The 26512-nt window shown below is 40.6% G+C and overlaps 2 protein-coding genes across 3 annotated transcripts in view; one reads left to right on the forward strand and one right to left on the reverse strand.

The window, feature by feature from the left end:
- The window catches only part of LOC120771448, a 65663-nt gene that overhangs the window by 21672 nt on the left and 17479 nt on the right, over nucleotides 1-26512 (reverse strand). The gene's annotated exons all lie outside the window — the stretch shown is intronic.
- LOC120772977 lies at nucleotides 3935-6711 on the forward strand. The gene is made up of 3 exons (XM_040101889.1): nucleotides 3935-4858; nucleotides 5300-6236; nucleotides 6302-6711. Exons 1-3 carry the CDS (start codon nucleotides 3935-3937, stop codon nucleotides 6709-6711), a joined length of 2271 nt encoding a protein of 756 aa, XP_039957823.1.

Raw genomic sequence — 26512 nt, forward strand, 5'->3', positions numbered from 1 at the left:
GGTCTTTCTCATCCTCTGCTTCCCCCGGCGGGTACATCGTCGAATACTTTCAGAGCTGTACTGTTTTTGTCCATACGGACAACATGACCTAGCCAGCGTAGCCGCTGTCTTTTAATACGCTGAACTATGTCAATGTCGTCGCATTTCTCATACAGCTCATCGTTCCATCGAATGCGATATTCGCCGTAGCCAACGCCCAAAGGACCATAAATCTTTCGCAGAACTTTTCTCTCGAAAACTCGCAACGTCGACTCATCAGTTGTTGTCATCGTCCAAGCCTCTGCACCATATAGCAGGACGGGAATTATGAGTGACTCATAGAGTTTGGTTTTTGTTTGTTGAGAGAGGACTTTGCTTCTCAATTGCCTACTCAGTCCGAAGTAGCACCTGTTGGCAAGAGTTATTCTGCGTTGGATTTCTAGGCTGACATTGTTGGTGGTGTTTACTCTGGTTCCAAGATAGGCGAAATTATCTACGACTTCAAAGTTATGACTGTCAACAGTGATGTGAGAACCAAGTCCCGAGTGCGACGACTGTTTGTTTGATGACAGGAGATATTTCGTCTTGCCCTCGTTGAGAGATTTTACTATATGTTTTATAAAAAAAATTGTTTAAAAATATTAGGAAACAAATAAACTAGGAAAAATGGACTAACCACAATAGGACTGGAACTCCTTTATTCGTTTCATCAAAAATGATTAAGGCTGAAGAAAGCGCTTACCATTTATTTTGATTTCATCGTTAAACCGCCAACCTGAGCCAGCTAAACCTAAGTAAATCAGACTACAGACTATAAAACTTGGGAGTACCAAGATTTGATTTCAATAGTCGCTTTCGGGTTAGGTTACCCTCTAGACATCAATGGAGCAGAGTTTTAGTAGATGAGGAGGGTACTACCCTAACTATAGCGATGGGCTGCTGAGTATGGACAGGGCTGTAATCTAATGACCTTGATATGTCTCTTTCTATCCGTCTACCAAACGCGGCCAACAGCTTCCAAGGTGTGCTATGTATAAAAAAGACCAGTAGAGTTCTATTGAATAACTACGAAAAGATACACAAAACAACCTTATATATGGATATTCAGGCGGCATTTCCGACGACAAAGATTAATTCAAGTGAAGTGAACAAATGCAGGAAGGCTTTAAGCTCACTAGCATGTCAACACGACTTGTTCATAATTTGGGATTCCGGTCACAGGAAAATTATCGGCAATGAAAAGGCAAACGAGTTGGCAAAGCTAGGAGCCTCTTTAGAAATGGCCAAGAGGGATCAAATATGGAAATAAAAAGCTACAAGATAACAAAGCAGAAATGGCTCAAGTATGAGAGGAATAAAGCGAACGGCTTATTAAGGTAGTAGTCTGGTAACTTGGGTTCAAATAATCGAACTTTTTTTTTGCTTAATTTGAAAGTACAATGTCTTGAGAATATACTGTGAAAATTTCGGACAGAAAATCGAAATATTTCGGGAGTTATAATGAGTTTCCTAGAGCACCTCGGCGTCCTCTCTCTCGGAGTTGTTGAACTTTAAACGCGTTTTTCTCAAAACATTGTTTTTCTGGTCGGCCCGGGTCCTAACTTTTTTTCTACTGAACCGATTGTTTTCAAATTTTAACAGGCTGTTCAACACACTTATAGTTCTCGTCGGTACTAACGAGAATTTTTTTTCACAGCTAACTTTTTATTTTACAACCCTTTCTTTGCTAAAATAAAAGGGATTTTTTCAAAGTTCAGACTACTACCTTAAATAACACCATAAATAATATTCAGACTTACGCCAACATAACGGAACACTGCGATGCCTTGCGGAACATGAACCAACATGAGCCTACTTTATAACCATATTTGCCGCACCTTCAAGCTAGAAGAGTATACGGAAACTCTCTTTCACATACTGTGCATGCTCAGCTTTATCAAAAATCCGTCACAAAATACTTGGAACCCATCAGGCGCCAAACATTGTATGGCTGTTCACAAAAAGTATAACGGATATAAGTTAGTTCATTGGTGTCAGCAATCCTACCTAACTATCTACCCTATGAGGTTAGGAGAGTTAATCTGATCCCCTATATGGCGAGTTCAATACAGTTGGACTGCTGTGAGCAGCCCTTTGTAAAGTCAGATAAACGCTGCTGTAGTTGGATATTTTATATTTCGCCCAAGCGCCTTGAACCTACACAAATCTGCTCATTTGTTTTACTTATGCTTCAGATACTTCGCCCTTGTGTCAAAAAGCCTGAGATTTAAGATATTTTAACCTTGATTTGGTAAAAGCTGGACATGCAAGAAGAATGTATTGAGATGATCACACTTAGACTACCAGATACAGTCCTTTCCTCTGTGAAACCACAAAATCTGCTATAATCAGATCTTATAAGTTACAAAACGTTGTTTTTCTTTTCTCACCAGCTCAGAACGTTTGCAGGTCTAAGTTCCCAAATGTTTAAGCCTTGATCTCGCAAAGGCGTTACAATCAAAATGGAAGTGTTGAGATGTTTCAACGGCGTCTGTTTCGAAACAGCTTCTACCACTGGCATCCTATTATATTCTTAATCTTGCCACGTGAACACCGATAAAGTAATGTTCAGTTAGAACTTTTTCTACGAGAAAAGAGATAATCTTGCTGAGGACGAGATGCTCGCTAGACCGCTTGCGATACACTTTGGACCAAAAGGATCTTGCGATAGCACAAGAACGAATGATATCTCAGCGTTGATGAGACTCCAGCGAAGCTGAACCATCCAGTAGTAAAACGCACGAAGAGATCGATTGCTCCGAACGGTTGGTAGTGGTACTAAGGTATGAGCTCATCCATTTTGCAATTGGCTGTGATTCCGCTGTGGCCTGATGGATGGTATTAGCCTTATCACAAAGAGACTCGCTGATATCTATATTAGACAAACCATTGAACAAAAATTCTCATAGACCAGGCATCCGATAAAAGTTTAGTAAGAACTCCAACACTGAATCTCTTACCCCGATTTACCCTGCGTTTGCCGAGTTAAGGTTACGTTATACTGGCCACCTGCCACGCCGTACTTAGACCTCCTTTGTAAATATTTGATACTTCCTCTAGCTCTTTGAAACTCCTAGATATTTTACGCGAGTTATAGATAATGCTGGACAGAGGAATAGGAGGTGTTCCACCGTCCGGCTCGTAAGTAATACCGTTAAGTTGTGACCTGTCATTGGGCCAATAACCGCTCTGCGGTTATTTAGAAACCGTGTGTCCAAATGCGTGTTTTCCTTCGAGATTCTTATAGAATATCTCAGTGATTCAGCATGTCTTTAAGGCATTATATATTAGCCTGATTGGCTATCAGCCTTTTCGGAAATTTCATTGTAAATTTTGCTTAGTAACTTTAGTATTCCGTGTACTTGTACGGTAATCAGACGGATGGAAATTTTACCAATCTCTTCGCTATTTATTTTCTCTGGTATTTCTTTGTAACCTGAGACTCAGTATAAAGTGATGATGCTTACTCTATTCCACTCCATAAGATAGAGAGATTTAGAAACCTAACCTGATAAGATCTTCAGCCTTGCAGTTTCTTGCAATAACGCTAAGGTCAGGCACTCAAACCAACCTTAGCTGAAGTAAGGCCACAGAAAGAGAGTCTAGGCATTTTCCTAATGCTTTAGAGAGTACTCTCACCAAGCTAACCGACCAAGTGGTTAGTAAATTTTAATACATACTTTTTTATATAAATGTATATCAGTATCATATATTTGAAAACCATTCGGTTTGTATGTATGTGAATCTTGTGAATTTTTCATTTCAGTTCAACAAGCGCCTAAAGTCAACAATGTCACATGCAAATTTCGCATACATGCAACAGTTGCATGCCACAATGCAATGGTAGCAGACGACGAACTATTTTTGCCATAATAAAATCAAATTCTGTGTCATTTCACGACAGTTGCAATTCGCGATGAGAACAGCGCAAACCGTGGGAATGCTTGAGAGCGTCGCATTTGTGATATTACAAGTACTCAGCGCTGGGCCTTGTCAAGCGCTCATGAACGAGCACCAGGAGACAGCCAACAGTGTAATATTTCTGCGTCCACAAGTCGAATTGGATGAGAAACCATGGCTTTCGGGTGTGCAGTGCCTAGAAGCATACACGAAGATTACTTTTATAAGTCGAGCGCATCTAACGCGTGCCTATAACGTGCTCATAACGAACAGCTACAACATATCTTCGCCAGGCTTGGAGATACAGGACGGCATCACGAAACTATTGAATGAGGTTATTAGCCAAAGTAATGAACGGGGTCGCCGTTTCTACCAGCTGCGCACTGTATACAACAACAATAAATACGTGAAATTGAAAATCAGCGACAGCGCCGTCATCTCCACTGATTACTACATCATTATTGTGGACAGCGCGGACTTACTGCGGCAGCTCATGAGAGATTACATTAGTAGAATGAACTCATGGAATCCGGGCGCACGTTTCCTTTTACTGTACAATAATTCAACACGACGAGACAGCGAGCACGCGGTGGCAATGGAACTATTCACACTTTTACAAAAACAATATTATGTGCATCAAATCGCACTGCTCTATGCTACAGCCGATCTCGACTACTCGTTTTTGGTAATGGACTATTACAACCATGAGAACTGTCGCACGATTCGTGTGTCCAAAATAGGCGAATGCACGAATGGGCAGCCACAACCGAGCACGGCTGAGGTAAAGAGAAAGTTACGCAAGTTCGAGCGAGAGATCGAGATAAAAAACTGTACGTTTCTAATGTGTGCGGCCATTGCAGCGCCGTTTGTGGAAAAGAACTGTCACGCGGGCATCGAGTTGCGTATTATAACCTTCATGCGCAATCGTCTTAAATTCAAAGTAAGTTTTGTCGATAAAAAAAAAGCTTTTCACAAAAGGACTTGATTTTGATGGATCAATTTGTGGATAGCTATCCTATGTTCTATAGTGGTCCGATCTGTACAACTTTCCCAAAATCTAAATATATCTTGTCATCTAAAAAGGTTTTCCATACAAAGACTTGATGATAATCGATCAGTTTGTCTAACAGCTTGTCCTATAGTGGTCCGAGAAATAAGCAGCTTCTTGGAGAGAAAAGAACGTTTTCAAAATTTCAGATGGATATCTCAAAAACTGAGGTCCACGAGGTAGCTAATTAATAAAAGACCGGCCGACAGATGGACGCACGTCCCGAGTGCAGCTCCTCCCGTAACTCTGATCAGTTAAATGAAATATTTCGATGAAGTTCGCTAGTTTATGCAGTCAGGAGAAAAAATATAGTTCTTTTATTTTCACTTGTAGATCAAGCAATCATGCAAGCGTGATAACCGCGGAGTACGCGAGGAAAATGGCACATGGACTGGCCTACTTGGCAAGTTGATCGACCGTAACTGCGATTTCATACTGGGCGGCTTCTATCCAGACAACGAAGTTAATGAAGACTTTTGGGCTTCCACCTGTTACCTCTCCGATAGTTACACTTGGTACGTAAAGCTAGCTGATCCAAGACCAGCATGGATAGCACTCTATCAAATTTTCCAAGACGAAACATGGATGTGTTTCTTGGCATTGCTCTTACTAACTTGGCTATTTTGGTATTTCTTCGTTAACGTATTACCGGAACCGTCAGATCACAAAGACTTGTCGTTAGCTGGTATAAATGCCATGGCGGTCTCCATCTGTGTGTCGGTTGAAGAGCGTCCTGAGTGTTACGCTTCACGTATTTTCTTTCTCGCCTTGACCTTTTATGGTATGAACGTTGTTGCGGTCTACACATCCCAGCTGATTTCTGTGTTCACCGATCCTGGCTTCCTGCATCAAATAGACACTCTCAAAGAAGTAATCGAAGCTGATATACCGTTTGGCGGGCCGGATGAGAACCAGGACTGGTTTGAAAATGATGAGGATATGTGGATCTTCGAAAAATACAATGATTCCAATTTATTCATACCGAATTCAGCCAATCTTCGTGCTGTAAAAAACGGTAAGCGTGTGCTATTAGCAAGCCGCATGTATGTATTGCAAGACAGGCTGGCCGATCAGATTTTCGCATTCCCACAAAATGTTTTCTCGACACCACTACAAATCATAACAAAGGCCGGCTTTCCGCTGATACCGGATTTTAATTGGCTGATTGGCGCTATGCGAGATCACGGCATATTCCAGAAGATTGAGCAAGACTTTCACTACAACAACACGTACCTGAATAGAATATCGCGCATGCGACCGGATTTTAGAAGTTAAATTAAGAAAATGTTAAGTCATCTTTATTCAGCAATATGCTTAAAATATCTTACATTCCAGAGTCCACGATTGTTCTCACCACCGATCATCTGAAAGGACCCTTCGCCGTATTAATTATAGGTATTGTGGCTGGCATAATTTTATTTATATGTGAACTCGTTTATTACTGGATAGCTGCAACTTGTTTGAATAAGAACACTACTACGAAGCAGTCCAAGAAAGCGCCCAGAGGTAAGGGCTCCAAGCGTACAAAGAAGTCTTTGAAAACTAAAACTAAATCTGCGCGTACTTGGTGGCCACTGAAGAAACGCTTTAGGAAGGCAAAGAAAAATAGCGTAAGACAGCAAGGAAAGATAAAATCCTATAATAATCGACAAATTGGTCAGCAAATTTACGAAGTGAATGCTGTAAGGGATATACGATTTACTCCCATCAAACGGAGATATGTCGACTTGCGTGTCTTTTACTAATTTCTTTTAAATTTTCTATAATAAAATGATAATAGAAAAGAGTGAAAGGTTTAGTTGGAGGTCTGAGTGGTAGCTTACAATAAAACTTAAAAAAAAATTTAGTTAAATTGATGTTAATGCGACCCTATTTACTAACTGGACGAAGGTATACAGACTATATGTAAGTATGTACTTTATTATTTTCGTCGACAAGACTTTGTTCGTAATTTTAAAATTCTTATTTATTCTTCACAATCTATGTCGTCCTTCTCAATGTAATACCCCTTGGATCCAATACACTTGTGCCAACGTTTTTTCCCTATCCTGGAAACAGTTGTTAAAGTCAAATCAAGTCGGTCGTTTGAGATTGCTAACTTCTGCGAAGGCACCCCAACAGAAACTGCTTGAAGAGGAGTTCATTATGCTCCTTAACTAGAAACATACCGGCCTCACTGTATTAATGTTCGATGAGAGACATCAACAGGCACGCTGTTGTAACCCGGAGTGCAATTTTTATACTCTCGCAACAATGTTGCTAAGGAGAGTATTATAGTTTTGTTCACATAACGGTTGTTTGCAAGTCCTAAAACTAAAAGAGTCAGATATAGGGTTATATATACCAAAGTGATCAGGGTGACGAGTAGAGTCGAAATCCGGATGTCTGTCTGTCCGTCCGTCCGTCTGTCCGTCCGTCCGTGCAAGCTGTAACTTGAGTAAAAATTGAGATATCATGATGAAAGTTGGTACACGTATTTCTTGGCTCCATAAGAAGGTTAAGTTCGAAGATGGGCAAAATCGGCCCACTGCCACGCCCACAAAATGGCGGAAACCGAAAACCTATAAAGTGTCATAACTAAGCCATAAATAAAGATATTAAAGTGAAATTTGGCACAAGGGATCGCATTAGGAGGGCATATTTGGACGTAATTTTTTGGAAAAGTGGGCGTGGCCCGCCCCTACTAAGTTTTTTGTACGTATCTCGGAAACTACTATAGCTATGCCAACCAAACTCTACAGAGTCGTTTTCTTCGGGCATTTCCATATACAGTTCAAAAATGGAAGAAATCGGATATTAACCACGCCCACCTCCCATACAAAGGTTATGTTGAAAATCACTAAAAGTGCGTTAACGGACTAACGAAAAACGTCAGAAGCACTAAATTTTACGGAAGAAATTGCAGAAGAAAGCTGCACCCAGGTTTTTTTGAAAAATTGAAAGTGGGCGTGGCCTCGCCCACTTATGGACCAAAAACCATATCTCAGGAACTACTAGACCGATTTCAATGAAATTCGGTATATAATATTTTCTTAACACCCTAATGACATGTACGAAATATAGGTGAAATCGATTCACAACCACGCCTTCTTCCAATATAACGCTATTTTGAATTCCATCTGATGCCTTCTCTGTATAATATAGTATATAAAGGGGAACCAATGATGATAGCAGAATAAAACTTTACAAAAATACGGTATTTGAAAAATATGTAAATGACGTATAATGAAATCTCGATTATCACTTTATCATGCGAGAGTATAAAATGTTCGGTGACACCCGAACTTAGCCCTTCCTTACTTGTTTAACATGTCGGTAGCGTGCTTGTCTGCTTTTCACTGCATCAAGGCGACCATATTGGTACGACGTAGTTAAGGACTAGCTGGGCAATTGCTTTGTATTGAAAACTACGTTTTTTTCCCCTCCCATAAGCTGCCGACTAGCAACTTGAGGCTCTGTACTGTAGCTGTCAAATATCACATCAAAAATCTGAGAGTTATTGACAGTTGGAATTTTAACGCCATCGACTGCAAGATCAAGAGATCAAGTCTGTACTTCTTCGTTCAGTTTTCACTGGTCGCTGTGGATTTAGTGCGGGAGCGTGTTGAGTTCCATGCAGCGGGAAAGCGAAAAAGTCGGAGAAATAGCCATTTACGTTTGAGCACTTACTATCGATTCCATTGCCCGAAGTAATTATCGTGCAATCATCAGCGAACGAGGTAATAGAAATTCCCTCTGGTACTTGCGGGAGTTTCGCGATGAAGAAGTTATACATTAACGGGGAGAGGACACTACCCTGCAGAAGCCCTTGTTTAATTCTTCCCAATTTAGAGTATTTACCTCGAAACAGTACGGATGATTGTCAACCGCTCAGATAGTTCATAGTCCACCTCTTCAGCCCTAGAGAGAGCGTCGATTTTTCCATGTCCTCAAGTAGCGTTATTTGATTGACTGTTTTAAAGGCTTTTGGCAAGTCCAACGCTACAAGGATAGTCCTCTCGCAAGGTGGTTTTTGATGACGCACAGCGCTGTGATGGTGCTGTGCACTTTTCGGAAGCCATGTTGGTGGTTTGATAGATTTAGGTGGTGCTTGAAGGTCGGGAGTAGCAGTCCCAACATCAGCCAGTTCTACCGGATTTTATCCGGCCATTGGCTGTACTTTCGGTGATCTAACCTCATTTGGATCAGTAAGTTTTAGTGAAGCTAAATTCAATGATGTCGCTTAACTGAAATTCGCAAGGAAGCAGAAGGTCGGTCGAAGCCAAATCACCTGGGACGGTGCCAAGGCAACAGTGCTCAATCGTGTGAGATGGCGATTTTTCAAGATTTATGCTTTAGAGAGGAAATCTAATCATATTGAAAAATACTTTGGACGCTTAAAAAAGAAACAGGTGAGAGTGTAACTCTTAAAAACTATCTGCTGAGTTTCCACAAGTTATGTGTAGTTTTAGGTTACGTCCTAAAATTGGTAATTGGGGTTAAGTTGGATTTCGACTTTTTCTATAGAACCCTCTTTTATTTGTCAAGGTAACTTCATGAAATTTGGCAAAGATTATTAAGAACGACGTTGCTAGGTTAGATTAGATTAAGACATAGGTCTCACTTGGACAGCTTAGAACGCCGAGCCATTGTGTTACCAAAAAATTTCTAAAACTCGGTTCGTAGAAGGTAAGGCAGTAAGATTTTTCATTCTCAGTCTTGCAAATGATGGACCCTGGAGACGAAAGCACCTGTATGTTTCCACCTCACCTTCCTCCATACAACTTTGACAACATGCTTCTGTCAAGATGTGCAACCTTACTATTGGACAATGTCAAGTAAGAACTTCTATTATTGCGACAAGGTGATCTTTGCTAAAGGCAAGTATTTCAAAAGATATCCTCTGTTCTACTCTAGGCCAAAAAGATTTTGCAGTCTCACAGGAGTGGGTCTGTCAAACAGCGCCTGCTAAGATCCATAGCTCGCAAGAAGCCATTGGAGATCTAACTCTGTCGCATTCCGATATAAGCGTGACAAGAGTGCCTCCTCTGGCTAACCCGTCAGATTTGCAGTTGCCAGCGATTACGCTATGACCAGGCACTCAAACAAGTCTGATGAAAAAGTAGACAACAGTGGTCCGGTAACTTAAAGCTAAGATTGGCGAAGAGCTCCTGGCGAAAAATTTCCACTCCAACTTTCCCTCCTTCGACCCATTAAACACAGTAACAATCGTGGAGTGAATGATTCAGAACGGACTACTGTAGTATTTAACCATAAAAACTAAACGAACAAACTCAAGTCGCTGTAGGAACAGTCTTTTATTTGTAGATGGATGATGCTGAGCAAAGATTATTTGCTCTACCGTGCCTGGAACTATTATTCTCAACCCATAAATTCCACAAAATAGGCAGTACTCCACACACACTTCCTAGGTAGGTAGGTAGGAGTGCAGCTCAATTAGCACTTGATGTGCCATTTTGATAACTATTCGTAGAACCTCCTGTATCTGCTATTACGTTTCACCTTCTCTCTCAAACCATTTTGAGGTTTCGATGAAACTACTTATGTCTGATATGCTTTTAGTGGAAATCCATTCAAGGTTTGGTGCTTGATGGATTCAAAGTGTTTTGTGTCGGATCTGTGCTAGAGCTGGGCATTCGCAGAGAAAGTGGAAAGTTTTTTCCTTGTTCCATGCTGCTCCGCAGCCTCGGCAGATGTCGTTGTAGGGCAAACCCATTTTGGACACATGTTCCCCAAATGGCCAGTGCCCTGTTGTGGTAGCTGTTACTCTGTAGATGCTTTTTCTTGACATTCTTGACCTATTTAATAAGTCGTTGGTTCTTTTCCTGTCATATGTTGGCCATAATTGTTTGGTTATGACGCATTTTGTAATGTTTTTCCACCTGTTGTTTGCAATTTGTTGAAATTGTCTACTGATCTCTCCTTTGACCGATCCTAGCGGGCTTGGTATTAGCTCCGCCTCGGATGCGTTGAGGAAAGCTCCTACCTCTGCCAACTTGTCTGCTTTTTCGTTACCGAAAATGTTCCTGTGGCCGGGAACCCAGATCAAGTCTAGTTGGTGCTTGTTTTTTATTGAGCTTAGTGCTCTCTTGCAGTTGTCAACTATGCTGGAATTTGTCATGGGTGAAGACAAGGCCAGGAGCGTCGCCTGGCTATCCGTAAATATAGTTGCTTAATGTATATTCTCGTGGTTTTCTAATAGAACTTCGCAGGCTTTTTCTATGCCTAGTACTTCTGCTTGGAAGATGCTAGCCGAGATTGGTAGACGTATAGAGAGAGATATGCCTAGATCAGCGGAGAATACCCCCGTGCCTACTCCGCAGTCCATTTTGGACCCGTCGGTATAGACTGAAATGGTATCCTCCTCTCCTATTGAACCTCTTCTCCATTCTCGTATACATATATGGTATCCTAACCTGGAAGTGTCTATTCAAATCCAGCTTTGGGAGAATGTAGTCTGATTTACTAATGGTGAGCTTGTTTAGTATTGCACTATGTCCGTAGTTCTGCTGATTCCAACCTGCCAATTGTTTTATTCTTATCGCCGCAATAGCGGCTTCCTAGAAGTTAATGAGGTTGAGATATAAAGGTTAAAATTTGTTCACAATGAAAGTACAAGTGAAATTACGTTTACATATTTACACATCCGAATCGCTACATGTGACTCTTCAAATGTTTATCAGCACAATATTTTCGCATATTGTAAATTGATGTCGAGACAAGAAATCTGTATTCTCTACAAATAACAACACTTATCAAATAGTCCATCTACATGTAGCAACTCTCAAATAACCTCAACAGTGTCAATGCGTAAAATTTATCTCTAACTGCAGCACTTTACTTCCTCCCCGGCCGGCTGTCTCGTGTCGCGTGCCAAATACGTATTTGCGTTAGGAGGAGCAGATTCGTGTGTCCTCGAATATGGCTGGTGCAATATTTGGCAAAATCGCAAAATGTTTTTACTAACGGTGCTATGGAAATGTACAAAAAAAGACGTAATATCAAGTCACTGCCGTAAAAGCAATGCGACCAGCGACAAAAGCAGCGCCAAGAGTTTAATTCGAAGCAGGAAAACGTTTACTCAGTGCAACGCTTTCGGCAATCACGAGTCACATAAAAAAAATTAAAAAAAAAAAGAAAAACAAAAACTATTGTAGATGTAACTGTACTTATGTACATGACCCAGAATTTGTCGAACACTGTAATAACCTAGGCAATTATCTGATACTGTTACAATTTTATGTCTCGTAATACAATTTCTATTAAACTGTTAAAACTAAGCTGATATATACAAGTATGTAAGATATGCAAGAGCTCCGAAGAAAACACGGATGATTTTTGCTCACTTCTTCTTTATTGGCGTAGACACCGCTTACACGGTTATAGCCGAGTTTACAACAGCGCGCCAGTCGTTCTTCCTTTTCGCAATTTGGCGCAAATTCGAGATTCCAAGTGTAGCCAAGGCCTTCTCCACCTGATCTTTTTAATGGAGTGAAGGTCTTCCTCTTCCTCTGGCTTCTCGATTCAGCTTTGCAGCTCGGAGTATTTTCTCCATTACTAGTTTGAAGAAGTCGCACAACAGGGAAACTGAAATCTCGTTTCGTATTAAACGGCTCGGAGAGGTCCTTCTCGATCCTAACGGAGTTTACACAGCCGTATTAGTTTTGTGGGGCCAACAAAATCAGACATAGCGACATAAAAGCAGCTCCTTTTCGGGTTGTCAAAAGCAGCTTAGACATCGACAAAGAGGTGATATAAGTATAGTATGTCGATCCTCTTTTCCCGGTCGAATGGTGAATATCTTGTCAGTTGTTGATTTTCATAAGTTTTCAAGTGATCACTCAGTCGGCGAGGTATAAGAGATTATGATACGTTAAATTATGGGGGGGGGGGGGGGGCATTCAACTAATACCAAAAGTGGGCAAATGGGGTTGGTGATGCGAATATATAGAATTCCCTTCCAAAACGTCAACCTCACCTTCGCGCGGTATCCCCTGTTCACTACGAACGAGGCTCTGACGACCAAGTAAAGGCGGTATAACCTTAGCACCTGCGAGGAGGAAATTCCCACGCCATTACCTGCCTAGAGGCGAAACCGGCAGCCCCGGAAATAGGCTCCGATGCAGCAGGCTAATCATTTACTCATCTTAAACCCTCTGATTACCGAAACCGAAAAAAACAAAGTTAAGATTAAGAACGATAAATTGATGAAGACCTTCAGCATGAAAAATAGATTACGATTAGGAAACTGGAATGTACGTTCATTGCTAGAACCAACTAAGCTACAGCAACTTTGTAAAGAATTTAACCGCTAATATTGTACCGAATGTTTTACAATGGCTGCAATTCTTTTTTAATCGATGTCTTCGAAAAATTTTGCGGATATTCTGGCCTAACGTTATTAGCAATGCTAACCTCTGGACCGTAACCAAACAGCTACCGATCCATATCGAAATTCGACGTCGTAAATGGAAATGGATCGGTCACACTCTGCGAAAGCCTCACCACGACATTAGCAGAACAGCGCTAGATTGGAATCCGCAAGGAAGCCGAAGACGCCAACACCTGGAGACGGGAAGTCGAAGCAGAAGCACAGAGAAGTGGTTATTCTTGGAGAGAAATTAAATTTATAGCTGTAAATAAAATTAATTATAAGTTGTTTATTGAGGCCCTATGTTCCACCTAGGAACTACGGAAAAATATATATATACATATATATAAATTAGTTCCTTGGTCTACCACTGTTTATAACCACTTTATATACAGTCCTTTGTGGAGCTCAAAAAAGAACTCTTGTAATTAGTTAATATGAAATAAGTCGACAAAGCGCCTTATGGTCAATACAAATTGGCTTCAGCCCTTTATATCTTTTTCCACTAGCTTACCAATGTCTGATAATGTGAGGTTTTTACACCTTGATCTCGTTAAGGCGGGACAGTAGTTGGCAGGAAGTTTGCAATGTTTCAACCTCGTCTTCTTTCGAAGAGTTTCTATAACAGAAATCCTCTGAGTTTATTAACCGTGAGGTAGATCCAGATCTCGGCGTCCAATTTACTCAGGGGACTGACAACCGTTTTTTTTTTTGTTTTTTTTTTTTAATTTATAAGATGGGAAAAATGTACTTGGTTGGCAGAATACCTATTAAAATATAAGAGTAAATCTTGTTGAGATCTTGACCACGTCAGGACTGACTTTTTCGGTGTGAAAGCATAAGCCTAAACAATTGCGAATACCTTAAGGTGTGCTATTCGTATTGAGGACGCACAATACGTCAATTAGTTTCTGTTTTACGGGCTTACTATTCAATGAACTCCATACAATGTAGAAAGATGAATTCTCATATCTGTACTTCTCGTAGAATAATCTCTGCATTTGAAAAGCCTTTGCGACTGAAGGATCTCCACTCTACGTGGTTGCCAGCCACATCCTTCTCACTCCTCCACTCAAGTCGGAGAAGGTCAATAGGTTGGAAACGAACGCATATTTGACGAGGTGATTGTAATACATCCTAAACTTATCAATATAACCAATCCAAACGGCTTTCGTCGATCTTTTGTGAGAGTGTGTCATAAAAAATAATCCCTCTTCTGCATAAGGGGTCACAGACCCCGCATACAGTGTTTAGATACAAACAAAAATAAATACATATGTATATTTACCATGAAATCTACATAGATACCTCCAATACATACATATGTATGTGTATAATAAAATCAACTAATCGGTCTCTCCGGCACTTCAAAACGAAACCATAATATTTTGTAAACAAATCGTAAAACCTAATTTTACGACTTCATTAGTAGTAAACGCAGTTCAATCGGCAGAGCTCAAGACTGCAATGACACGCTCATTCATGCCACTCGGTCAACTCACTCGATCAACTCCCTCGAACAGTAAGTTGATCGTCAGCTCGACGTACGCAAGTCCGCATGGAAGCGGTTCGCTATCCGTACATACATATTTATGCTTGCTGTTATTGATCGCCAACGATTTAATGGCAGAAAATCGTGTCATTTTGCGCGGGAAATTTTCCATCATCTTGAACGCGTTATACAGTGGTATATACAGATGTACATATGTACATATCGGTAGTTATATAGTATGTTCGTATGTGCTTGTGTTTAAGCGATCGACAAGTTCAGCCGTCTGTGTTTCTTCTACGCTGGTTAAGCTAAAGCTAAGATAAAGTTGCTATAGCAGAAGCACTAATAACAGTACCATACGAATGTTTGCAAACAGCTGCTTATTCAAAATGACTGTTTGTGAACATTTTCGCCAATTAAAAGATATTTCCGAAAAAGTAGTATCATGATTAATTAAGGCGTAGGCCGAAGTGTTAGGTGAGTCTAGTGTGCAAAAACGACCTAAATTTGGCATGTACATATGTCCGCTCGATATAAAAACCAGAAACATAAAATTTCGTACAAAAAACGACCTCTCCGTACCTTTTGATACTAGCCGTATTTTAGACAAAGCAATTCCTTCTGTTGCGTCTTCTTCAATTCAGTGCTGAAAACGGTGATATGTGCGGCCAATCTAAACCACAATGACATAGTCTAGTTGCTCTAAAATGCAATCCTACAGGGATACACAGCTGATATTGAAATCATAGGCTTTAACAACAGCGCCGTCAGTGCAGCCTTTTAAAGCCTTGAAAGAAACGAAAAAGGTTGGTCTTGTGGTGAACGAGGACAAGACAAAGTAACCAGAGGCCACGCACAAAGATTCCTCGCCTCTGTGGATCTAAGTCACAGTTGGCAGCAATTTGAAAAAGGGAACGACTTTGTATTTCACAGAACCAGTATAAATTCCACAAATAATCTAAACCTGAAGGGCAAGCCGAGAATAACTCTTCCCAACTTGTGCCTATTTTGGGTCGGTAATCAATTGAGAAGTAGATCTCTTTCGCAGCACAAAAATTACGCTTTATTGTCTCTCATTATGCCCGTTCTATTATATTTCGGAGAAGCATGGACAATGACGAACCCAGATGCCAAAGCAGTTGGAGCATTCTAGAGAGCTGTTCTCCGCAAGAACTTTGTAGCCGTCTGTGTTAACGGCGAATATCGAAGAAGATGGGATCACGAACTGTATGAGCTCTACATGGGTATAGTTAAGTGCATAAAATTCCAATGAATGCGCTGATCAGGTCATGTCGTATGGCAGATGATACCCCATTGAAACCCTCATTCGATTACAGACCCGTGGGTGGACAATGAAAACAAGTGCGCCCAAGCATCAAATACAAGGACTAAGTATATAGCGACTTATCTGCACTTGTGTGACCTCGCACAGGATAGAGGTAACTGACGAAGTATTCTGTTCTCGACCCAGACCGGCCCACGATAGTAGTGCCCTTCTTCTTCTTCATTGAAGTAGACGAGCTTACAACAGCGCACCAATAGTGCCCTAGAAGTATAAATACCACGTTTTTGAAAGCCAGAGGCCGATATGTACTCGTATCCATATCACAAAAAGCGTTTAGAAGCATTCAAGTAGGGTTAGATAAAAAATGAAGTTTGATATATGTAAGTATGGTTGCCACAAAAGCAAACCCAAAATAAACTTCATGGATCAATTTTTCAATGAAGCGAATGGACCCTGATGATGAAAAATGAGTCACTTACAGTAAAAACAAACGATAATGGTATTGATCGAATGACGGTGAGGCGGTAGAAGTGGTAGTCAAGCTAGGATTGATGATCAGAAGGTTCGATTTGTCCGATTGGACTTTCTGAAGTAAGCAATCGCCCGAAAGCAGTCAGCTTAGGCCATTAGGAAAGAAAATATGCTCTATCATGACAAAGTCAAGCCATACACATCGATTATGACTCATCAGAAGCGCCATGAGCTCTCACCTTTTAATCCAGCCAAGTAGTCCCCAGTTTTTGGTAGATCAATTTGAAATTTTTAGCACGGCCTACCTCCTCCTATATCTTTCTATTAACTCCAGCTTCATACTTCCTGACCTTTGCAGTGTTTTCCAAGTCAGCTTGCAGCCGTTAAGGTAGCAATAGATATACAGTCTGCTTCAGGGAAGTGACCATCCAGCCAGATAACAGTACGGCGGTACTAGCCTTGAACTCATTAACAGTGCCTTCAGAGTTGGTCAAGGACTACCTTACACTCACTACCAATAGTATCGAGTGCCTATGTGATAAAACTGGTATGCGTGCCAGGCCACAGCGAAAACGTAGGAAATTGTAAAGTTGATGAGCTAGCAAGGACAGGCAACTCCAGGTAACACCACTATCAGTAGAATGGGGGCGGGGGTAGATGCTCCCGTATTCTCTTATGTTCTACTACTAAATAAATTGGCTTCGCGGAAGCTTGGCAAGCGCTGGGCCACCACCGGTACATGCGCTGTAGCAAAAGCCTTTTGGCACAAGATCGGTCGCAGTCTCAGTAAGACTACAGGGACCGGCACTTGAAGTGTGCCTTCAGCTGTCGCACTGGAATCAGCTGTTTATAAATTAGCTGAATGACAGTTCGGAGTATTGTTCACAAGTGTACAAAAGCGTTTTGCCAAAAGTGAACGCAAAAAAGTGATCAGCGATGGAATTCAAACGTAATAGTGTGATTGCTTTATATTTAGCTGAAAAATCACAGCCAGCAATTATTCGTGTGCTCAAACACCTTAATGTAAATAAAGTTTTTCTTTACCGCACCATCACCCGTTACAATGATACTGGTAGCATCGCAAAACGCCCATGGAAGTGGTCATCAAAAGACTGCAATGTCACGTGAGATGGTTCGGAAAGTGAAGAAGGGACTTGAGCAAAATCCACGACGAAGTGCCAATCAAATGGCTAAAGAACTGAAAATATTCGAACGCAACATCCGACGCATATTAAAAAATGAGCTCAAGGTCAAGCCTTACAAGTTCCAAAAGGCGCATGATCTCACAGCGAAGCAGCAACAAGTAAGACTTAAGAGAGCGAACAGTTGCTTCGCTTGGCCGAAAGCGGTCAAATTCCGAACATTGTGTTTTCTAGCGAATAAATTTTTCTAATTGAGCAATTCGTAAACTCTCAAAACGATAGGGTTTACTTGACCGACCGTTCATACCAGAATCTAAGTCATCGATTGGCCACCAGCACTCGCCACAAATAATGGTTTGGCCGCCGTCACTGCAGATGGGCGCTCTCCAATTGTTTTCATCGAGCCTGGCGCCAAAGTAAATGCGACATATTATCGGGCAAGTGTTCTGGAGGCTGCTTTGAAGCCTTGGGCAAACAAACACTTCGGTCGCAAACCATGGACGTTTCAACAAGAATCAGCACTGTCTCACAAAGCTTGAGTGAACCAAGAATGGCTGAAAACAACGTTCCGAACTTCATTACGACCACACAATGGCTCTCGAATTAACCAGATGCGAATCCAATGGATTATTCTCTTTGGGTCATTTTGGAGAGCAAGGTCCGAAAAATATATGAAAAATACAACAGTCTCGAGATGCTGAAGAAAGCCATTGTCCGTGAGTGGGCCTAAATACCGGCAAGTCACATTCGTGCAGCTTGCGATTCGTTTTTTGACCGTCTCAAGGCCATAGTTAAGGCAAAAGGTGGTCATATCGAGAAAAAGTGAATTGGTGCTGAATTTATGATTATTTTCACACATTTTGTATTTTAATATAAATTAAAATAATTTTCCAAACCGTATTTTCGGCTTTTTGAATTGGCACTTCGAGTACCGAACCTTGTAGCCTCTCCCTGGTTGTGCGGCTTTTAACAGGCGATTGCCATATTGACGTCCATGTTGTAAGGTTGGGAATCTTACCAAACGCCATTTGCAAAGGTTGTATGGAAGAAGATACGGCGGAAACAACTTATCACTTCCTTCTTGACTATCCAGCGTTTGGAAGGTCGAGACTTAAATACTTGGGAGCGCACACCTTCAGATATCCCATCGAACTGGCGGGAATGGAAATTCAACGCAGTAACAGTACACGTGCGACCTTTCTATCATCTACCCTAACCCAACCTAACCTAATCTAACCTATATCCGCAAGAAACCGTTCATTTGTTGGAATCGCTGATATCGGACCACTACAAACAGAACGATTGGAATTAAGTGCTCGCTAATGTACCACGAATTTTTTAAACTAGTGTTTGTCGTATAATACACGTACCTATAGGAACATACAAATCTATGTGCGAATAAAAAACCGTATATACATATGTACATATATGTTTACATATGGATGTTGCAACATCGCGTAAAATGTTGTTCCTTTTGTGTTAATGTTGCTGTGTGTAATTTGAGCCGCTACAAATTCGTACACGCGGCAGAATTCTATTTGCATAAAAGTCACTACCAGAATTATGTTTCATATTTAACGCTCCAGCACCAAACATAAGCAGAGCGAACATACACACATACACTTACATATACATATGTGTATGCTGGTGCGTTGGCACATATTTGTTTTTTTTTTTGTTTTGTTTTGACTAATTAAACGTCTGAACTCTTTTGTGCAATATTTATTTATATAATTCCAGGAATCGATTCATCGCTAATGGTTGTTGCTGTGCCATTGCGCTGCTGCCGGGAGGCGCATAAGTCTTGCGAGCGCCCCAAGGAGCTGGGTTGTTGGAGTAAAACTGTTTAGCCAGGAATACGGCCACCGAGCCAAGCAGCAGCGGCAAGCAGCGCGCTTTCCATAGTCAAAATAGTCGTATTAAATATACATATATATGTACATATGTATGTATGTATGTGTATATATATGTGTGTATATATGTATAATATATTGCATATATTTGTACACGAACTAGCGATTGCGTTTAGCAAAGTGCGAACACAGCAAACGCGGAAATCGCCGTTGGCCACACAAAGTATTTACATGTGATGCACATGTTTCGCCACCTCACCGCCCTCCGCCTGCCGCCTGCCGCGCACAAATAGCAAAACATCAAAAGCGCCTGCATTCCGTTTAAATGCGTCGCATTGTATTTTATTTTCGTATCATTAGTTGTGAAATTTATTTTAATACTCTGCATTGTGTGTGTGTGTGCAGCACCACCTTATGGGCCAGTTAGTGTGAGCTTTTTTCAACTCTTTCATTGGGCATTGCATTCGTTTCTATACTCTCGCAACATGTTGCCGCAGAGTATAATAGTTTTGTTCACCATCATCATCATCTGGCATCAAAGAGTTGGTTATCATTGGCGCGATAACGGTCACTATTAACGGTTGCGTTCTCACCTGCGTCATTTTAGAAGAAATATAGACCGATGTTTTCAGCGACCCACAAACCACTCCAAACCAGTAAGTTTTCTGGATGATAGGGCAGCTCTTGAATCTCTTCAAGTTGCTCTTCAACCCAAATGCGGCAACTTTGCTTATTTACATGCCCATTGAGCCAGAAATGGGTCTCATCGCTGAAGAAAATTTGGCTGGAAAACGTTGGATCTTCTTGGAACTTTTCAAGAGCCCATAAAGCGAAGCGATATCGCTTGGGAAAGTCGGGCATCTTGAGTTCAGATAACTCACTAAAATTGATTAAATTTCACATTTTGGATTCGGTATTCATTGGAGTCGGTATGAAAATTGGATAATAAGCGTGGCACCCCCCACCCTCAATCGAAATCCCATATCTCAGCAGGCATTCAACCAATTTCGCATTATAATGTATCTCACAGTGTAAAAATGAACAAAATCGAAATATTATACAACCACGCCTACTTGCCTACTAACAAAGCTTTAAATTCGATCAAACGCCTTTATTTTACAGTCGACAAATCAAACACCAGCTAAGTTATCGGAAGAAAACTTTGTACATCTAAGATATGACATGTAACGTCTCAAATTATCGACCCCCTGATATCGAATATTTGGACTTCAAAGCCCATGCCTAACTTTTTGTTAAAAATAGAGACAGAAATAGTTCAATCTTTAAGATAGAACAATGAAACTTAGAGAACGTATTTTCCTCCTATTACTATAGCTTCTTCCTAAAAATGGGTGAAATCGGGTCATTGGTTTAGAGAATCTTATAACTATTTATAAATAAAATGATTTTTAAAGTTTCGATATACTTTATTCCACATACATACATAGGTCGGTCAATACATAAGATATCATAATGAAATGCAAAGAAAATTAGGGCCCTACATAGTACTCACATACTTAAATCAGGTATGAAAGTACTGGGACGTATTAATCCGAAGAGATTTAAGAGTTGCATTTCATCCAGAAAAGCTTGTGGACCGGCGGAATCGTTGGTTCATACTTTTCAAAAATGATGCCGTTATGGCCATATAATAACCGACTTTCCACACATCCCATCAAGCAATGGATTTATTGAGAAAAACCTTTGGTGAGCAAATAATTTCACGATTTAAGCCGCTAGGTGGCCACCAAGATCGTACGATATCACACCATTAAACTTTTTCCTGTGGGTATATGTAAATTCTTAAGCTATGTGGACCATCCCACTACGATTCAGGCCTTGAAAGCAAACATCACGTGTGTCATTCGCCAGTCACCAGTCGCAATGCTCGAACGAGTCAACAAAAATTGGACTCAAGGGATCGAAGATCTGAGACGTGGCCGCGGCCTATATTTAAAAGAGATAATCTTGGAGTCATGTGTAGAAGTTCACGCAAGTGAGGAAAGTTCTCTGATCGCCATTCACTTGGGAGTGGCCAGAAACGATTCTTTTACACATGGCTCAAGCAGCTCACTACTTCCGGTCTTTGACCAAGTATCCTCTGGGTAGCCTAAGAACATCCGTTCGAAGGCGCGCTAAAGTGAGAAGGCGAAACATCCCCTACATAGGGTTGTGCGCTGGGTTTGGGACCGGCCACGTAAAAAAACACCCCCAGTGAATAGTTATAACCAGCCTCGGATGAGAGACCCCATGGCAAACGAAAAAAAATCTTCAAAGCAAGGACGCCAAAAAACATTATTTCGACTGATAATAAACATTTACCCTTAAATTTTGAAGTTCCTGTGTTTTTCTTTGAAAATGTAGGGAACCTCCAAAAGGACGACCCTTTATGTAAAGAATTCCGCTATTTCAGCAGACTACATACTCTGTGGATCACAACGAACAGGCGTCTCTAGCTGTTCAAGTGGTATTTCCGTGGCCTCAGAAAGAATCAACATACATATTTACCTAACGCCATCTAACCTATATCGAATATATCGGTCAATGTGTAAGCTAAGTATCTTCCTAAAATGAAGATATCTTCTTGACTTATGAGAAACGTTAAAGCAATCAATTAAGATCTTCCAAAAGTAATTTATGTCGGTCAATAAAAAATAATATGGTTCAGAGCTGCATATGGGTAGACCAGTTGCCTACCTTGATCTAAGCCGAATATTCCTAATATAATGTTAGCACATTTCCGATTTTCTGATTGATGTTTTTATAATCCACATCTTACATTTTCTCCTTTGGTTGAGTTTTCGGCTCCGCTCTTTGTAAATTGTGTGAGTATAAAGTGCTCAGTTGCACTCGAATCGACCCCTACCTTACTTATTGTTTCAGTTTTCGGTTTTTTTGCAGCCATTTCTGTTGCAATTACGTGGCAACACTAAAATTACGCATCACAGACAGATGGGCGTCGGTGCGCTCCACGCCCCTCCCCACGCGCTGTATGAGCGCATTTACCCATGAGCTACATAAGACACACACGCACATACGCACAGCGTCGGTGGATATGTTCATTTTTGATATGCTTGCTCGGCTCCATTGTTGTTCTTGCAGTTGGCGCTCCTATTTCGGCCACTCATTAAACCGGCATTTTTATTTGGCGCATTTTTATTATTGGCATCAATTTTATTTCGCATTTTTGCTAGTTTTTTTTTGTTATTTTTGAATTGTAGAGTGCAAATATTACGAGCATATTCGCATTTGTTGATTGTTGTGATTTCATTCACTACGCATTCGATGTCGCGACATGTCTCTCTCGGTTGGCTATTGGCCGCCGCACAGTGGTAACAGGCAATCAAATACATAGTAATGCCATTAACGGTATGCTGTAGCCGAGTCTAGTTTAGGGTAAGGTTGCGAGTACCCAGATACCGTACAAATATTGCTTTGTTCTATGGATTCTTGAGAAGTTCCAAAAATATTCAAGATTTTCGAGGCCCATTTCTAGCTCAACGGGTATGTTAATAAGCAAAATTCTCACATTTAGGACAAAGAATAACCTTAAGAGATTCAAAAGCTGAAATTTCATTAAAAAAAAACGGCTTCGGTTTGGTTTCTTGGCCGGTGGAATCATCATTCTTCAAAATTATGCCAGTGAGAAGGTAACCGTCAATGGTGACCGCTGGCGCGCCATGAAAACCGACTATTTGTTGCCTGAAATTGAAGCTCGTGATCTCGGCTACATTTTGTTTCAACAAAACGGCGCGACTTCCCACACATCCCATCAGTCAAGGGATTTATTGAAAGAAGAAGCAGATAATTTCACGTTTTTAGCTGGCCGATTGACATCCAAGTCGTCTGATATCACACTGCTAGACTTTCTCCTGTGGGAATATATAAAGTCTGTGCGGCGATCCGGCTTGGGTTCGAGCCTTGGAGCAAAACATCACGCGTGCCATTAGCCATTCGGGTCATCCATTAGCTCGAACGGGTCATCGAAAATTGGGGTCAATGGATGGACCATTTGAGACGTAGCCGCAGCCAACATTCGAAAGCGATAATCTTCTAAAAATAAATGCCAAAGAACGTCCTTTCGAATGACATTAAACATTTCCCTTTAAATTTGAAGTTTTTGTGTTTTTTTTTTTATAAAAGTATGGAACCTCGAAATGGATCACCCTTTGTTTAATATATTCGTACTATAACTTTGTATCGATACATCTTTTTAAACTGTTTCATTCAAAACATAAACTGTAAGGTGGGTTATTCTGACAGGCTCGTGAGCCACGCATAGACCAGTTTCGGTCCTTAGCGATGACAGATGGAGTGCCGTTCTGTAGTTTATGAGAAATAGTCATCCTTCAGAATGGAGGATGTCAGCGCTTGACGCGAACTTCAATAGGTTCTAACCATAAAAATCAATTTTTGAATATTAAAATATTTTTACTAAAAAATATAATAGGTTGTCAAAAAAGTCTTGCGGTATTTTCGCTAGTTGGCGCTGAAAGCGCGTAGTTCAGGGTCATGATATACCTTTTTGAAAAGCTCATTTCACGCGCTAACACGTGTTTGCTTGATTATGAGTTATAGCGTAGCAAATATGGAGCAAAATAAAGAGAAAATACGGCATATTTTACAGTACTACTACGATATAGGCAAAAATGCATCTCAAGCCGCCAATAGAATTTGTGCAGTTTATGGACCCGATACAGTTTCCATTTCCGCCGCACAACGATGGTTTCAACGTTTTCGTTCTGGTGTAGAGGTGGTCGAAGATGCGCCACGCTCCGGAAGGCCTGTCGTCGAAAATTGCGATAAATCGCTGAATTGGTCGAGAGAGACCGGCATAGTAGCAGCCGTAGCATCGGTCAAGAGCTGGGCATGAGTCATCAAAAATTCATTTCAATTTCAATAAAAAAAAAATGCAATAAAAATACCGCAAGACTTTTTTGACAACGCATTATTCAAATTGCTCCACCGTGTAGTGTCGAATTGACTAGTTCGATTCGCCAGAATGTCAATGCACACATATACAGTTATATCGTAGAGTATGTTGTGGCGTACACAGGATTTTATTCGCTAATTATTTCGGTAAGGTTGTAAATTCGTTGTTGTCACGAAAATAGATTTGCGCCTGGTTTTCTTGACACGTTTTTAGTTTGGGCGCCTGAATCGATTCTTTTGGTCTGGTGCACAGTAAAGGCACAAAAATGTTGATTCGTCATGGCATGTTGGCCAAATGGTTCGCACAGCAATTAAATATGTACAATTTTAATATTTTGATGAGCAGCGTCTATGCAATTTGACAATGACTCGCGATTTGTGGGCGGCAAAAATGAAATATTGTTTCAATTAAATCGCCGAAATTTATCATTCTTGTAATTGATGCTATTTTATTATTAGTTTTAGTTTTAGTTTTGGTTTTTTTTTTTGGTGTTTTTGTTTTTTGACAAATGCTTATAGCCGAGTGAATTAGTGTCTGACACATCAGGGAACGCACTGCCTTGCTCGTTCTCCACTATGGGTATTAAAAACAGCTTGTATAGGTGGAATTGACTAACCTTGCGCTAAATTATGCTTGCCTAAATTTAATTTGAATTTTTGGCATAATTTTGTATTTATATTCACATGAAGGTGGCAACTACATATTGGTATTTATAGCACTGAGAAAATTTCACAGCTTTGTTAATTGTTCTGCTAGATCTTGGGTTGTACTTATAATAGATAGTTAGGTCAATTAACTGAGACAATTAAGGTGACGAAATAAAGGCCGATTATTTCACCGGACCATAAATTAAACCAAATCGTTATTTTTTATGAAATGACGGCTCTTGAATCTCTTCAGATTTGCACACAATTTTGCTTGTTTATATACCCATTGAGGCAGAAATGTGCCTCATGGCTGAACAAAAGTTGGCTCGAAAGCTTCGAATCTTCTTGGAACTTTTAAAGAGCCCATAGAGTGAAGCGATCACCCGTTATAAGGTTTTTGACAATAATTTCAATTTTAAACGTAACTTTGTTAAAAAAAAAAAAACAATATTGAGTAATCCTTTAATCATTACATGTATTCATCCCTAATAATTACAATAGTTCTTTGTTTTTAGAAATAATTTTGTTCAGAAAAACCTTTCTCACACCACCAGTCACCTTTTTTGGAGATCCTTCTGGAGCTCAACTTTGGTGTTAGGTAGGTTGGTGTGGTAGGCTTAGAGCTACGCATTTACACATGACTTTTACAGTTCTACACCCAGGTAGATCGCTCAATCGTATTTGTATTTTCCCAACCATGCTCTTGTCCAGTTTGACGTATAGAAAATGCATGCGTTTTCCAATTGTGATCACATTTTCGGCTGGCAGTCGTATAACACTCTGGGCAATCTCGCCCACTATCACATTACCCTCGATGTCTCTGTGACCTGGCACTCAGTAGAAGTGAAGTCAGTTGGTGCTGGCGACATTTTCCACTATTGCACTGCTTTCCAAGACACTTCTGGCCGATAAGAAAATGAGATTAAAGTCTTGATTGCTGTCTGTTCCATAAAGATGTTGACTGTAAAATTGTCTACTGACATGACAATAGCTATGTCCCCTGCTTGAAGTATACTAAGTGATCCGGCAGCTTAAAAGACTGTCTTATGCTTATCACTGAATAGGTTATGAAAGCACCAACTCCGTCCATCATATTCGAGTCATCCATATAAATATTAAATATGTTGCGTGCAACTAATATAGCTTTGCGCCAACCATCTTTTTCTATGTTTTCTTTAAACCTTTTTAATTGAAAAGTGGAAACACGTAGTCGATGCTTGCCAAACCACCATTGCCCACCAAGCTATGCCCAGAGGTTCTTTCGTGTAATTGGTAGCCGGTTTAGCACTAGTTCAGGAGCAGTCATTGGAGCGATTCTTATGGCTCTCGTTGTGCACAGCGTAGCGAGCCTC

This window comes from Bactrocera tryoni, chromosome 3 (genome assembly GCF_016617805.1).
Source record: "Bactrocera tryoni isolate S06 chromosome 3, CSIRO_BtryS06_freeze2, whole genome shotgun sequence".
Classification (NCBI taxonomy): Eukaryota; Metazoa; Arthropoda; class Insecta; order Diptera; family Tephritidae; genus Bactrocera; species Bactrocera tryoni.